General features: G+C 37.1%; 3 protein-coding genes and 1 long non-coding RNA gene across 4 annotated transcripts; 1 reads left to right on the forward strand and 3 right to left on the reverse strand.

Annotated features, from left to right (window-relative positions):
• Positions 1-1,483: 1,483 nt before the first annotated feature.
• On the forward strand, positions 1,484-13,501 carry LOC124444858. Its single transcript, XR_006948041.1, has 3 exons — positions 1,484-1,799; positions 12,006-12,139; positions 13,287-13,501. It is a non-coding gene; the product is annotated as an uncharacterized LOC124444858 (long non-coding RNA).
• On the reverse strand, positions 2,656-5,726 carry LOC124444836 (hemicentin-1-like). Its single transcript, XM_046995502.1, has 4 exons — positions 5,128-5,726; positions 4,507-4,760; positions 3,504-4,322; positions 2,656-3,392 (listed from the first exon to the last, which is right to left on the reverse strand). The coding sequence occupies exons 1-4, from the start codon at positions 5,592-5,594 to the stop codon at positions 2,815-2,817; spliced, it is 2,118 nt and encodes a 705-aa protein (XP_046851458.1). The 5' UTR covers positions 5,595-5,726; the 3' UTR covers positions 2,656-2,814.
• On the reverse strand, positions 7,046-12,604 carry LOC124444835 (von Willebrand factor A domain-containing protein 7-like). Its single transcript, XM_046995501.1, has 6 exons — positions 12,180-12,604; positions 11,541-11,777; positions 10,441-11,253; positions 9,482-9,735; positions 7,919-8,734; positions 7,046-7,817 (listed from the first exon to the last, which is right to left on the reverse strand). The coding sequence occupies exons 3-6, from the start codon at positions 11,112-11,114 to the stop codon at positions 7,237-7,239; spliced, it is 2,325 nt and encodes a 774-aa protein (XP_046851457.1). The 5' UTR covers positions 11,115-11,253; positions 11,541-11,777; positions 12,180-12,604; the 3' UTR covers positions 7,046-7,236.
• Positions 12,757-14,356, reverse strand: LOC124444857 (huntingtin-interacting protein K-like). The gene is made up of 4 exons (XM_046995526.1): positions 13,944-14,356; positions 13,680-13,735; positions 13,258-13,309; positions 12,757-13,187 (listed from the first exon to the last, which is right to left on the reverse strand). Exons 1-4 carry the CDS (start codon positions 14,076-14,078, stop codon positions 13,092-13,094), a joined length of 339 nt encoding a protein of 112 aa, XP_046851482.1. The 5' UTR covers positions 14,079-14,356; the 3' UTR covers positions 12,757-13,091.
• Between the last annotated feature and the right edge of the window lie 24 nt (positions 14,357-14,380).

A 14,380-nucleotide genomic window follows, 5' to 3' on the forward strand; every position in this document is an offset into this window, starting at 1 on the left:
ACTCAAAGGATTATTATTAGCCACTTCTTCGGCTGCGGCAGTCATATTGAAAATAGAATGTCTGAAAAGGACTGGAACTAGTTTACTTGTTAATTTTCTATTTCACTCTTTTCAGACCAGTTCATTGTTTCAGACATTTCTTGATTCTTCATCTTTTTCCAGATTGATTGAGGAATTATGATTAAGATGAGTTTGACTTTATTAAGCTCTGCATTTATTTTTAGTAAAACTATTAAATGAAACGAAGCAAAATCTCCTGTAGCAGAAAGATGCTAAGTATATCCATTTTTATTCATTTATGGTATGAAAACTTTTTCGGAGCAGAAACAAATGAAAGATGTCTTCACTGAGGAGCTACCACCGAATCCGATTCCGATTTCGATGTCGTCCTGACCCTGATTGGACAGAATGAGTCTGAACAGATTTCGATCTCTCGATGTCGATCGACACATCCACTGAGCAAGAATATAGGACTCTTTAGACTGAAAAATCTTCACTATTTTAAGTTTTATGTACGATATATTTGTACGATTTTATTGTTTGTTTACCTTTCACTTTGCGTACGAAATACATGAAGGTCTTGCAGGTCATATTTTCTTTTTTAATGTACATCTGCGCTCAAAAAAGGTTCTAAATTAAAGCCTGGATGCTTGCAAATAGTACTGTAAACTAATTACTTACAGAATGAAAAAATGTACCTACTTTCTTTGCTTAAAAAGACATCGCAGTCGCGACTACGAATTTTTTACAAAACATCGTACTCAGATTGATGACGGCTACGTGTTTTTGTTGTCGCTACAATGTTTTCGCGCCAAAATGACGTAAATCGTACTAGTACTCGTACTCGTAGTCTTTGCTAAAGCTCCCTAATATATGGGTCGTGACCGATAACTTTATGTGATGTCACTAACTTCATTTGCCGGCGTGTTCATTGACGCGAATGTTTTGTTTGCAGCGAGTCTCTGTGTAAAAATCCTCCCGATGGAGTTTACGTAATTCCATCGATAAAATCCTTTCAAGGTAAGAAAGAACAAGTCAGCCAATGTCTTAGCAAACGAAAGAGGGTATCCACAATCATCCAATTTTTTTTCTTTACACTTTCACACATTCTCATTAGAAAATTTTCCTCCCGCTTTTTCACATCCGTTAAAACGCAAACCTCATCCTGCGGTTGCCAGTTTGTCGTTGCGTGTAACGGGTTCTAATTCAATCTCGTGCCCAGGCTCTTTCTTGTATCAACCTTCCTACAGTCCAACAGTGCTTATACTAAAACCAATGGTTCAAACATCGCATAAACATGGAATATCATTATGACCTAGTAGTACAGTTGATGTTTGACAAGACAAGTGAAATTTGAAGAAAGAATGTAAAACAATTGGACGTGGTAAGGTCTGCACACAGGATAAAGAGTTTTTGCATATAAAGTTCTTTTATCATTTGACTTGGAGAATGTGTAAAGTTCTTTTATCATTGAAGCTGGAGAATGTGTAGTGTAAGAGGGTCTCCCATGGATCGTTTACTGCTAATATTTGGAAAATTTATGCTCTCTTCTTTGTTCTTGTTCTTTCGACATCAAAGAGTGCTTTTATGATGGGATTGTCTCTTGAAATTCCTGACGGTTGTGGTGACAATACAGTTCTTCAAGAAAAATCTTTATACTCTCACTCCTCCTACATGAAATCTAAAGCCTTTGGACCGGAACGAAGTCAAACCGAAATGAAAATCAGAATTTTTTGCATGAACATGGGACCGGCACGAAATCACGAAAAATCTTCATTCGCGTAATGCCTCCTTTGCAGGTTAGTTTTATACTTGCTAGCCATTTTGTTTTTGTAATTTGCTTTTGAGCGCATGCGTTGATGCCATTTCAGACCGGTCTGAACTTTATGGTGTACATTGATGCCAGTTTCAATTCACACCGTTCTGAACTCGGTCGGATCGGCTCAGCAGACGTTATGACTTCAGACCGCTCTGAGTCAATCACGTAACGGTCCCATGTAAACATCTACTATAAATAATACTTTAACCGACACACGAGCTGGTAGTGGTTTGACTTCGTTCAGCTCTCATGTAAACAGGACCTAACCTTGGGGTGTCTGTTGAAAACTATTCTATTCATCGACTCGTTTCTTATATCAAGAGTTGATAAAAGTTGTTACTATCTTTACAACTGTGTGAGCGAAATGAGACCGTTTCGTCAATGCCTTTTTCAATCGCACGTTTCGTGGTTTCCAAAAGCACGAAGAGCTATGTGAACTATTGGCAAATTGTAGCTTTGTCGCGATTTTAGTCTTGTCGAGGTAAAGGCCAAGATTTCCACTTAGGTTTCAATTTTGGACGGTAGAAACCTTCATAAATACGGAAATTTATTAACATAAAAGAAGTTTTGCTAAGTATCTCTGTAAATTGAATGATTTCTGTTTTAGTTCATTTTTTTCGATGCTAGAATCATCTGCATATTCAGAATATTACTCACTTCAGTAATCAAATGAACTTCCACTTTGTCCGCTAACTGTGATTTTTCGACCGCTGGCTAGCATTGATCGACTGCATTCGTGATCAATAAGATGACGCTCAATCACTTCTTCAACGCCCTTTTCTATAACGCTACAATCTTTAACGTTTCCATAACAATGCAAGAAAATACAACAAGAATTTTTCTCTTTGTATTTATTACTAATTTACTACTATATATCCAATTATTTCTTACTATCATATAACAAAACACGATTTCCGTCAAGCATAATGCAAGATTTCTGCTGCTAACTAGATGGTTATATTAACAATTACAATAAGTTTTCATTCGTTGAATCATTAAACAACCAGCAATGGTACGGACATCTTTGCTACTGAACCAGAACGTCTTCCTGTCACAGACACTACGACTGTAACAGTCATACCTGGAGTGGCTTTCGGTTTTCCTCGGAACGTGACGGCAAACGATGTCTTCCGACCTTTACGTATGCGTCCGAACTTTCTAGACTGTCTTTCGACTGTTCCCAAGTTTCCAAGCGATTTGAATTTGACAACCTCGTTGTTCCCAAAGTTCTGGACAGTGAATATTATATAACACGTGTTTCCTTGTTTCAATGTGAAATCGTTTCTTGCGAACAATACTTTCACTATCAATGTTTCTGTTTTTATAGGTGAATGAGAAATGCGCTCAAACGAATTGCCTTTCTTTGTGAGACCTTTCAATTTGATTTTGAAAATTTGATTTGGTGGATGGAATTTGAATGAATGCCTAATCCCTTTGCTATCTTTTGGGGACAATGACGTTGGTCTTGTTGTCGTGATGACGTCACCACCCAACGTCACAAGTTCTGCTCTCAAACTGCTCTTGTTGACATGAGAGATTCCTCCAACAGTTAAAATTGCTTCAGCTTGAACACCTGACAATATGGAGGATTATGAATTCATAGATGATCTAAACTTGATAAGCATAAATCAAGGAAAACTGACACAACACCGCGACAGTTGACAATAAAGATTTTCCCTCTTACCAAATATAGGAGATGATATCGGGAATGTGGTTCGTACTACAGGATGAGAGGTCGTTCGAACAAAATAAACTTCGAAGTCAATATTATCTGTACTCACTCCCTTTACTGAAATATCATAGTTCACATCCGGTCTTGATTGTATTCCTAAATTCCATATTCCCACATTCGGATTTGAGATTTGATAAATTCTCCCTTGGTTCAAATTGCTGGTCGTGACGCCCGCGAGCGATCCTGTGGGAGAGGTCAGCGATACACTCCAAGAATTCGCGCTTCCATAAATTTGATCAGCGGTTACGGCAATGACCATTGTGTCGATAGAATCATCAACTGTGATGGTGTAAGTATTACTTTGTTTTGTCGAACTTCTCTTTTTGCGTGACGTGGCTTGGTAACTAACGCTACGAACGACCGCTGTCCCGCCAAGCGAAGTAGCAGTAAGACCGGTCAACGCATTTAATTCGGCCGCATTTTGCAATTCAAACACTTGACCGGTCGTCTTTTCAGCTATTTTATGAAAGGACGTAATGTCAGCATTCCTAGAACATCCCGTGTTTTTCACAAAGAAAAAATTCACGACATGTCCTTCAGCTTGGGCGATTTCCGATAAATAATTAATTTTATCATCGTTGGCGTCTTTTGGTCCGGCATCAGTAAACACGTAAAGTGGAGAATCGGGCTGAGGACCTTCATCAATGGCATTAATCATACCAGTGAACGTCAACTCAGGACAGTCTCTTCCACCATGAGGCGTCAATGATGAAATCGCATTGAGAAATTTGCCTTTTTCCGTTTCATCGCAATATGTGACCGGACCAGTGCCTAAAACATAAACGTATCATCATAAAATGCAACTAAAAAGGCAAAGCATTGTAGCAATAATGTTAAATTATGAAATTATCATAAGCAGGTCCAGGTTTATGAGAGAACACACATCCAAACTACATCACGTTTCACCGACCAAATCGATCGATTAACAATGTGTGTGTGAGAGAGTTTTGTTTACCTGGATCATTAAAAGGCGACAAGATATAATCCACGGGTTCTGCTCGCTGCATGTTCACAATAGCTGTGGCTAAATTCTTTGCACCTTGAATTTCATCACTCATGCTCCCAGTGTCATCAATGGCAAACATAAGTGTCACCTGACCATGCATGGCAAACAAATCGTTGAAAGCCGATGCACCGATTGTCTGCTTCAAGTTGCCAAGAAAGCTCCTTCCTGACGTCATTGCACTTCTTTTCCCTCGCGTGCCTCTCCTGAGTTGGAAAAACGCAATGGTCTCAATAGAGTTCACAAGAACAAAAAATCGAGGTAAAAATTTTAACAGAAAAACACTTGGGGAGAGGTATTTTTCAATTAGAGTCGTGTTGAAAGATCATTTATTTATAAAGAGTTGTTGAAAGAGATGACAATAAATGTTGAATGTCCTTTTTCCCCATTTGTTCGTTTTATTTTATTTATTTTCGAAGCAAACAAGAAGTTCGAAAGAAATAAAGCGAGACTAAACGATAAAATAGTACAGCAACAACCGATTAACTTAAGCAAGGACGACTTTAATGCGGCAAAATGGTGCCAAAATATTGTAGGTATGTTAGGGAAACTCAATAACAGAGGATTTTTTACCTTGTATCCTGCAGTTTTTTTATCGTAAACATTGCCTCACCGATTGCCTTGCGAGCAAAACGATAACTTCTTTTGGAAACGGCCGTCTTAATCAACTTTAACAATTTTCTTAACCTATCTTGATTGTGCTGGACTCGTCTGATCAATTGAGCATTGGCCAAGGCCCTCTCAATGTCCTCCATAGCTTCTGTAAATTTATTTAATGAAACTCGTTTCTTCTTCACAAGCGTTGGTTTACGAGTGATTTTTTTCCTCATTGAGTTGGTTCTTCTCCTCCAACCGCCGCCAGAGGAAGGCACTTTCATCAATACAGGTGGTGGCCTCGCACGAGATATTTTCTCGATGTGCACAGGATCATAAAATGACATTATCGCGTCGCGGGCGTCGTCCATTGACCCATAAAGATTGAACGCACAATAAACGAGCGCCATTTGGAAGAGAAGAAGCAAAGCTGTCAGACCCTTCATGGTTGTTGAATATCTCTCACAAGCTGTTGCGAGTCTCTGCACGGTTCTCTTAAGACCCCCGCACACTGGTGAACTTGCCACGCGTACTTGTTATTCGTGACAAGTGTGATCGACAAAATTTCCTAGTGTGCGCGGAAGTTTTGAACAACATTTGTCATTCGTGTCAGATGAGTCAAATATCAATCTTGTCCATCAATGTTGTCGATTAGCTGCTGAAACACGTGACAAATTGCCGGATATGAGTAGAAGATAAGCTAAACCGCGAGAAAATCTTTGCAAAATTTGCGAAAACAAAGAAATCTAGATATTTGTAGACGCACGCACTAGAACCAGAATGATTTGAACGATAACGTTAGTCGACGAAAAAATCTCTAAAATTGTCTAACAAGTCAACTGAGAACATTTTAAATATTCTACCTTTTTCCTACCGAGTGTAATGGCGTTATTCACACAAGTGATTACATCAATCTCAACAGGGACGATTTCGAGATTTGTACATACGCGTTAAATAATCATGCAGACTATGGAAGAAAGTGTGCGTCATTATTGTGACTTTTCAATTCCGGTTGTCAGAAATTTTGCTTTGAAATGCTTGAACGAAATGCGCAAAACGTGACTACAAAGATTTGCATTAGGCCATTTGAACTGTGAGGTTTTTATTATTGACGCTGGGGCAATCGCGCCGAAATGATTTTATTTGGGGAGGCAAAACATTCCCAAAATAGCAGTTACTTATATTATGCAATGATTGATATCACTGACATGGGAGGGGGAGTTGAATCCCCTTGCCGAAGGAGTTTGTAATATAAGATGTCTCCCATGGTTTGTTTACTGTTGAAAGTTGGCAAGTTTCTGCTCTCTTTGCTGTTCTTTTTGTTTCGAGGTAAACGAACGCTTGTATATGATGAGATAACCTCTTCAAATTCCTGATGTTGTGGTTATAATACGAATCTTCAATATGGTTCTTCAATATAAATACTTTTACTCCTTACGTAAAGCCTGGCCTTTGGACTTTTGATCAACTCATGTCTTCAGATTCTAGTAAAAGGTGTTACTATCTTCACAACTGTGTGTGAGACTAAAAAAATTTCTGGATGCCTTTTTGCTTAATAAGATTTGTGTTCTCCAAAAACATTAAGGCGTACACGGACTTTTGATAAATGGTAGCTTTGGCGCAGTTGTAGTCTTCAGCGGTAAAGGCCAAGCTTTCCACTAAGGTTTTGAGTTTGGCTGATAGAAACCACTCATAAATACTCGAAATTATTCACGTGAAGAGAGTTTGCGCCGTAAATTGAGTGATCTCCATGTTAGCTAATATTGCCTTCATGTTAGAATCATCGCGATGTTCGGCACTATTTTGAGCAGAGAGATGCATTCTTTACAGGTAATCACCAAGATGAGGCGCAATCGCTTCCTAAACGCCCTTTTCTAAAACTATCTAATATTTGACGTTTTCATGAAAATGTAAGAATATATATGAACAATTTCCATCGTATTTATCACTAATTTACTACCTCACATTAAAATAGTTATTACTATAATATAACGAAATACGCATTCCGTTATGATTTATAAAAGATTTCTGCTGTTAACTAAAAGGTAAATATAAACAATTACATGCAAGAATTTTTCATTCCTTGTATCATTCAACAACCAGCAATGGAACAGACACCTTTGCTACTGAACCAGAACTTCTTCCTGTCACAGACACTACGACTGTAACAGTCATACCTGGGGTGGCTTTCGGTTTTCCTCGGAACGTGACGGCAAACGATGTTTCCCGACCTTTACGCGCGAGACCAAACTTTCTGTTCTGACTTTTGACTGTTCCCAAGTTTCCAAACGATTTAAAATCGACGACCTCATTGTTCCCAAAGTTCTCAATCGAGAAAATTAAAAAAGTTGTGCTTCCGTGTTTCAATGTGAAATCGTTTCTTGCGTACAATACTTTCACTATCAATGTTTCTGCTTTAACTGGTGTTTTAGAAATGCGCTCGAATGAATTGCCTTTCTTTGTGAGACCTTTCAATTTGATTTTGAAAATTTGATTTGGTGGATGAAATTTGAACGAATACCTAATCCCTTTGCTATCTTTAGCGGAGAATGACGTTGGTCTTGTGCTTGTGATGACGTCACCACCCAAAGTCACAAGTTCCGCGGCCAAACTTCTCTTGTTGACATGAGAGATTCCTCCAACAGTTAAAATTGCTTCAGCTTGAACACCTGACAATATGGAGGATTATGAATTCATAACTTGATAAGCATAAATCAAGGAGAACTGACACAACACCGCGACAATTTACAATAAAAATTTTCACTCTTACCTAATATAGGAGATGATATCGGGAATGTGGTTTGTACTCCACGACGAGAGGTCGTTCGAACAAAATAAACTTGACAGTCAATATTATCTGTACTCACTCCCTTTACTGAAATATCATAGTTCACGTCCGGTCTCGATTGTATTTCTAAATTCCATATTCCAACTTTAGGATTTGAGATTTCATAAATTCTCCCATAGCTCAATTTCTCAGTTGGGACGCCCGCGAGCGATCCTGTGGAAGAAGTCACACTCCACGAATTTCCGCTTCCATAAGCTTGATCAGCGGTTACTGAAATGACCATTGTGTCGATAGAATCGTCAACAGTGATTGGATATAGCTTATTTTGTTTCGACAAACTTCTTTTTTTCCGTTCAGTAGTAGCTTTGTAACTAAACTTACTAACGTCTGCTGTTGCATGAAGCGAAGTGGCAGTAAGACTGGCAAATTTCTCTAATTCGGCCGCATCTTCCAATTCAAACACTTGACCGCCCGTCCCTTCAGCTATTTTATGAAAGATCGTAATGTCAGCCTTCCTAGAACATCCCGTGCCTTTCACAACAAAGAAATTGACGACAAATCCTTGTTTTTTGGCGATTTCCAATAAGTACGTGATGTTTTTGTTGTTGGCGTCTTTTGGTCCGGCATCAGTAAACACGTAAAGTGGAGAACGTGGCTGAGGACCTCCATCGATGGCATTGTTCATACCAGTGAACGTCAACTCGGCACAGTCTTCTCCACCATGAGGTTCCAATGAGGAAATCGCCTCAAGAAATTTGTCTGTTTGTGTTTCATCACAATATGTGACCGGACCAGTGCCTAAAACATAAACATATCATCATAAAATGCAACTAAAAAGGCAAAGCATTGTAGCAATAATGTTAAATTATGAAATTATCATGAGCTGGTCCAGGTTTATGAGAGAACACACATGCAAACTACATCACGTTTCACCCACCAACTCAGAAACATTTTTGCCGGTCCATTATTTTCCCGTAATCGACCACGGTCTAAAACCCGTAATTTTACAGTCAAATGTAAACAAACTTCGTAATGCAAACAGCAAAACGAAAAATAAACGAAACAAAAAACCATTTGCGAATGCGATTCGAAGGAAAAACACTTGGAACACAGTTAAACTATCTAGACGATACAATTTGAAACGATTTATTTTTTAAGACGAAAACTAGAAAAGTGAAAGCCAACCGGTAAAAAACAACAAGGACGAGAAAGAAAGCAAGCTTCGTTTCAGGTCAAATAATGCCATATAATAAACCTTTTAATAACCTCGCTTTCTCGGTCTTAACTGAGAAATATCGGACCTCTGTCTTTTTGTACAAACCTCGCCCTACAGGCTCGGTCTGTCCAAAAAATATTCGGTCCGATATTTCTCCGTAAAGATCTCGCGCTCGGTTATTAAGGGCTTATTAAACTATTACTAGAGGTCAAGGCGAAATTTCTTTAGTTTGAAAAAACACATGCGAACAGTCTCATGATATACGGATTAATCATTATCTGATCGATGACTGATATCTCACACAACGACATTGTGTGAGTTTTTTTTACCTGGATCATTAAAAGGCGACAAGATATAATCCACGGGTTCTTCTCGCTGCTTGTTCACAATAGCTGTGGCTAAATTCTTCGCACCCTGAATTTCATCACTCATGCTCCCAGTGTCATCAATGGCAAACATAAGTGTAACCTGACCATGCATGGCAAACAAATCGTTGAAAGCCGATGCACCGATTGTCTTTTTTAAGTTGAGAATAAAGTTCTTAGTTGATAATGTTGAACTTCTTTTACCTCGTCTGCTGTTCCTAAACGAAAAACCACAGTGACCTCAATAAAAACCATAGACTAAAGTGCAAAGAACGAAAATTCGAGGAAAAACATTTTAATGACAAAAAAAACAAGCAAATCAATGTACTAATCAATTAATTATACCGGAAAAGAAAATATTTCCACTAGAGTTGTGTTGAAAGATAGTCTTACATTTATGTACAGTTGTTGAGAGAGATTACAGCACAATAATATTCTTGTCTTCCATCTCAGCATTTTTTTTATCGTTTGTTCAATTTATTTCTTAAATAATGAAACAGTGACTTTGTCGTGGTGACAAACTTAAAGATGGATTTCAAAATAGCAAATACCATGTTACAAAAGGTTATGTTACAAAAGGGATGACATTGACCTTTTGTTACATTATAAATATAGCATGATTTGGAGGTTCTCATTTAGCAAACGTTGACACTTGACGAGTAGTCTGCCGAAATGCATAGTGTCTCTTTCTAGCTGTAAATAACGGTTCCTTTGAATTGTTGGGTTAGTGTTCTGGTTAAAACAGTTCTTTTAAGAACTATTACATTGTTATTATCACCATTCACCATGGTATTTGCTATTTTGAAATCCATCAATTTATTTGTGTACACGAGGAAAGAAAGAGCACGATAGAATGGTGTGGCAAGATGCGAAAAATGTTAACTTGAAAAAAAGCGAAAACCAATAACAGAGGATTTTTTTACCTTTTTCCCTGCAGTTTCTTAATCGTATACATTGCCTCACCGATTGCCTTGCGAGCAAAACCATAACTTCTCTTTAAAACGGCTGTCTTAATCAACTTTGTCATTTTTCTTAGTCTATCTTCATCGTGTTGGACTCGTATGATCAATTGAGCGTCGGCTACGGCCTTCTCAATGTCCCCCATAGCTTCTGTAAATTTATTTAATGATATTCGTTTCTTCTTCACTTGCCTCGGTTTACCAGTCAATTTCTTGTTCACTCTCTTCAATACCGGTGTCGTGGCGCTAGAAGCTTCCTCGGTGTGCACAGGATCATAAAATGACATTATCGCGTCTTGCGCGTCATCCATTGAACCATAAATATCGAAAGCATTATTTAATGGAAATCGTTTCTTCTTGTTGATCCATGGTTGAGGTAATGATGACATAATACGAGATGATATGTGCCCGAAAAAGGAAGGAAAGCAACTAAGTCTCTTAAAAAAATACTCTCCAACAAATTTCTTTGCTACACCTACTGCTTTTGTACCAAACGCTTTCACGATGTGTATGGGATTATAACTGAATGACATTATTGCATCACGGGCATCATCCATTGAACCATAGAGATCGAACGCAGAAGAAATGAACGCCATTTGAAACAGTGCTAATACTAGAAAAGCTGTTCGACCCTCCATGATTGTCAAATATCTCGGAAAATACAGTTCTCTGACTTTTTATGTAACATAAGAAACCATTGTAATGACGTCATTGAATGCTTAATGATTGATTCAATACAACTTCAATAGACTTCAATCCTTGACCAGACGACAATTTCTTAAAAAATAAAATAAAATATAAACCGAGAAAGGACATCTTGTAAACTTAAATTTAAGTTATAATCAAGAGAATTTTGAGACCATAAATGATTTATTTTACTATCATATAACAAAACACGATTTCCGTCAGGCATAATGCAAGATTTTTGCTGCTAGCTAGATGGTTATATTAACAATTACAATAAGTTTTCATTCCTTGAATCATTAAACAACCAGCAATGGTACGGATATCTTTGCTATTGAACCAGAACTTCCTGCCAGACACTACGACTGTAACAGTCATACCTGGGGTGGCTTTCAATTTTGCTCCTTTTGATATAATCCACAGTTTCTGCTCGCAGCATATTCAATGGCGGTGGAAATATTCTTCGTGCCCTAAATTCCGTCGTACATGCTTTATATGTCATCAATGGCAAACATGCATGGCTAACACTTCTTCGAAAGCAGATTAACCAATTTTTCTCCTTAAATCAACAAGAAAGCTTCTTCCTGACGTCATTACACTTCTTTTAAACGCCTTTCCTAAGTAAAAAAATAAACATAGAGGCCTCAATAAAGCTCATAAGAATTTTGACATTAAAAAACACAAACAAACCAATGTACTATTAAATAAATTATAAATGGGAAAAGTATATTTTATTAAGAGTCGTGTTGAAAGAGGATAAACTATATATATAGAGTGCTTGAAAAAGAGTATAATATTCTTGAATCCCATTCTAACTTTTTTCGTTCGTTCGTTTTATTTTATAGATTTTTGAAGACGGGGGAAACAAGAAGTTTGGAAGTAATAATGCTTGATTAAGCAATAAAATCATACAGCAACAACCTGTTAACTCAAGTGAGGAAAATTCGAACCACGTTATGATAGTGCTAAAATATTGTAGGTATGTTAGGGAAACTCAATAACAGAGGTATTTTTATTACCTTGTATCCTGCAGTTTTTTTATCGTATACATTGCCTCGCCGATTGCCTTGCGAGCAAAACGATAACTTCTTTTGGAAACGGCCGTCTTAGCTGTCTAAGTTCAAAAATTTTCTTAACTTATCTTGATTGTGTTGAACTCGTCTAATCAATTGAGCATTGGCCAAGGCCCTCTCAAATTCCTCCATAGCTTTCGTAAAAATGATTCTATCTATTTCAACCGAGAGAGTAGTGACGCATACTAAAGTTTTCATCAGATTTCAACATTTTACTGCCCGACACGCCAGCAATCAAATATGCAATAGACGCTGTTGCATAACGTAATTCAGCAACAAACCATAGCCAACAACATTGTGGGCTCATCCTTGGCATAACCCCAGCCCGTTTATGACATAAATTTTAGTTAGTCAACGAGAACGAGTACAAAAACAGGAACAGATATGTAGCAGCAAAAAAACTCCCTGGTTTAAAATACTGTTTTTGTATAAAGATAAAGTTTTAATGAGGCAATCATGTATAGAGATAAAGTTTTAATGAGGCAATCATGTATAGAGATAAAGTTTTAATGAGGCAATCATGTATAGAGATAAAGTTTTAATGAGGAAATCATCTATGACAATTTCGTGAAAATGCAACAAAACAAAAAATGTACATTTCTGTGAATAAATAAACATCACGCACATTAAATCACTTGAAATCATCAGTTGGATTTGATTTAAGAAAAAAACAAAACAAAATTTTTAAACATGAATGGTTCGCAATGCAAATGCGCACAAATTCATTTTGAAAAAGATAAATATTACATCAAATGATTTCCATGGTTTCAAATGCAGAGTTTCATAGTTTCTCTGTCACAAGCCTTATCCTTTACCTTTGCAATACTAGCACACATAAGATTAAATACAAAACCTTTCCTAGTTTGTCAATGATATCAAAGCTCTGACTACATCACCGCCATTACTTCTCAGACTCCATTCTGCTGCTGATTTAGAGATCTCCATTTCTTTCATCTACAAATAAGTCATTCGGGTTTATTCAAGATTATTTAATAGCATGTACTTGATTTACAAAATTACTTACGATCAAAACAACATCCTCTTTTTTTATAGAAACCTTTGCCAGTTCTTTCTCTCTAAAGATTACAAAAATGAGCTTCAGATCAGGGATGGATTAATTGGAAGGGGAGAGGAATAGGTTTACTGGGGGGGAGGGTAAAGGGGGTTGGTGTAACCTTGGTTACAGGGTCACATGATAACAAAACAATTAAATAATATAAGCTCATCATTAATTTCAAAATATTTGTCCATGTAAATTTTGCAAATTATTCAATAAAAACAAAACAAATAATGCCAGCTTTTGTAAACCAACTACATAAAATAGCCGTCAATGTGCTATGTCCTTATAAAGAGGAAATATGCTGTTTGCAAAAGATATGCTTTTTACCCAGAGTGAGTCATATGCAGTCGACACACAATCCTCAAATGGTATTAAATATCAAATACCTTTCAGCTTTGGCTGCTTTTTCTTTTGAGTAAGTATCATCCACAAACGATATTGCCTACAGTAGTATAATACAATCGCGTTACTTATCCTAATCTATTTTCTTTAAGAGCTACATTTCACACAATATTCATATTGCCAACCGACAAGTCAAGCCCAGGCAAGTTAAGTGACTGAAGTCTGTTTAAAAGTTTCTGTAACTTCAACTTTTAAGTTAAACCATTTCATGAAAATAAAAGCCAGTAAAAATCTATCATCGTACTAACACTTCCAATATTGACTGGACTTATTTCTTTGTCTTCTTCGTAATCAGTTACTCTCTCTAGATCGGCACTGGCTTTGCTGTCAAAAGTTTTACTCAAAGGATTATTATTAGCCACTTCTTCGGCTGCGGCAGCCATATTGAAAATAAGAATGTTTGAAAGGGACTGGAACTAGTTTACTTGTTCATTTCTATTTCAGTCTTTTCAGTCTAATTTCAGACCAGTCATTGTATCAGACATTTCTTGATTCTTCATCGTTTTTTCCAGATTGATTGAGGAATTATGATTAAGATTAGTTTGACTTCTTTAAGCTATGCATTTATTTTTAGTAAAACTATTATAATGAAACGAAGCAAAAATCTCCTGTAGCAGTAAGATGCTAAGTATGTCCATTTTATTCATTTATGGTATGAAAACTTTTTCGGAGCAGAAACAAATGA

Source organism: Xenia sp. Carnegie-2017, unplaced genomic scaffold (genome assembly GCF_021976095.1).
Source record: "Xenia sp. Carnegie-2017 unplaced genomic scaffold, XeniaSp_v1 HiC_scaffold_21, whole genome shotgun sequence".
NCBI lineage: Eukaryota > Metazoa > Cnidaria > Anthozoa > Malacalcyonacea > Xeniidae > Xenia > Xenia sp. Carnegie-2017.

Coding starts and splice junctions, on each gene's coding strand:
- LOC124444836 (XM_046995502.1), bottom strand. CDS start 5,594: ATGAAGGGTCTGACAGCTTTGCTTCTTCTCTTCCAAATGGCGCTCGTT. Junction 4,761..5,127: donor AAAAAACTGCAGGATACAAG/GTAAAAAATCCT, acceptor TTTCCAACTCAG/GAGAGGCACGCGAGGGAAAA. Junction 4,323..4,506: donor GTCGCCTTTTAATGATCCAG/GTAAACAAAACT, acceptor TTTATGTTTTAG/GCACTGGTCCGGTCACATAT.
- LOC124444857 (XM_046995526.1), bottom strand. CDS start 14,078: ATGGCTGCCGCAGCCGAAGAAGTGGCTAATAATAATCCTTTGAGTAAA. Junction 13,736..13,943: donor GTCCAGTCAATATTGGAAGT/GTTAGTACGATG, acceptor ATACTACTGTAG/GCAATATCGTTTGTGGATGA. Junction 13,188..13,257: donor AAGAGGATGTTGTTTTGATC/GTAAGTAATTTT, acceptor ACTTATTTGTAG/ATGAAAGAAATGGAGATCTC.
- LOC124444835 (XM_046995501.1), bottom strand. CDS start 11,114: ATGGAGGGTCGAACAGCTTTTCTAGTATTAGCACTGTTTCAAATGGCG. Junction 8,735..9,481: donor GTCGCCTTTTAATGATCCAG/GTAAAAAAAACT, acceptor TTTATGTTTTAG/GCACTGGTCCGGTCACATAT. Junction 7,818..7,918: donor GATATCATCTCCTATATTAG/GTAAGAGTGAAA, acceptor CCATATTGTCAG/GTGTTCAAGCTGAAGCAATT.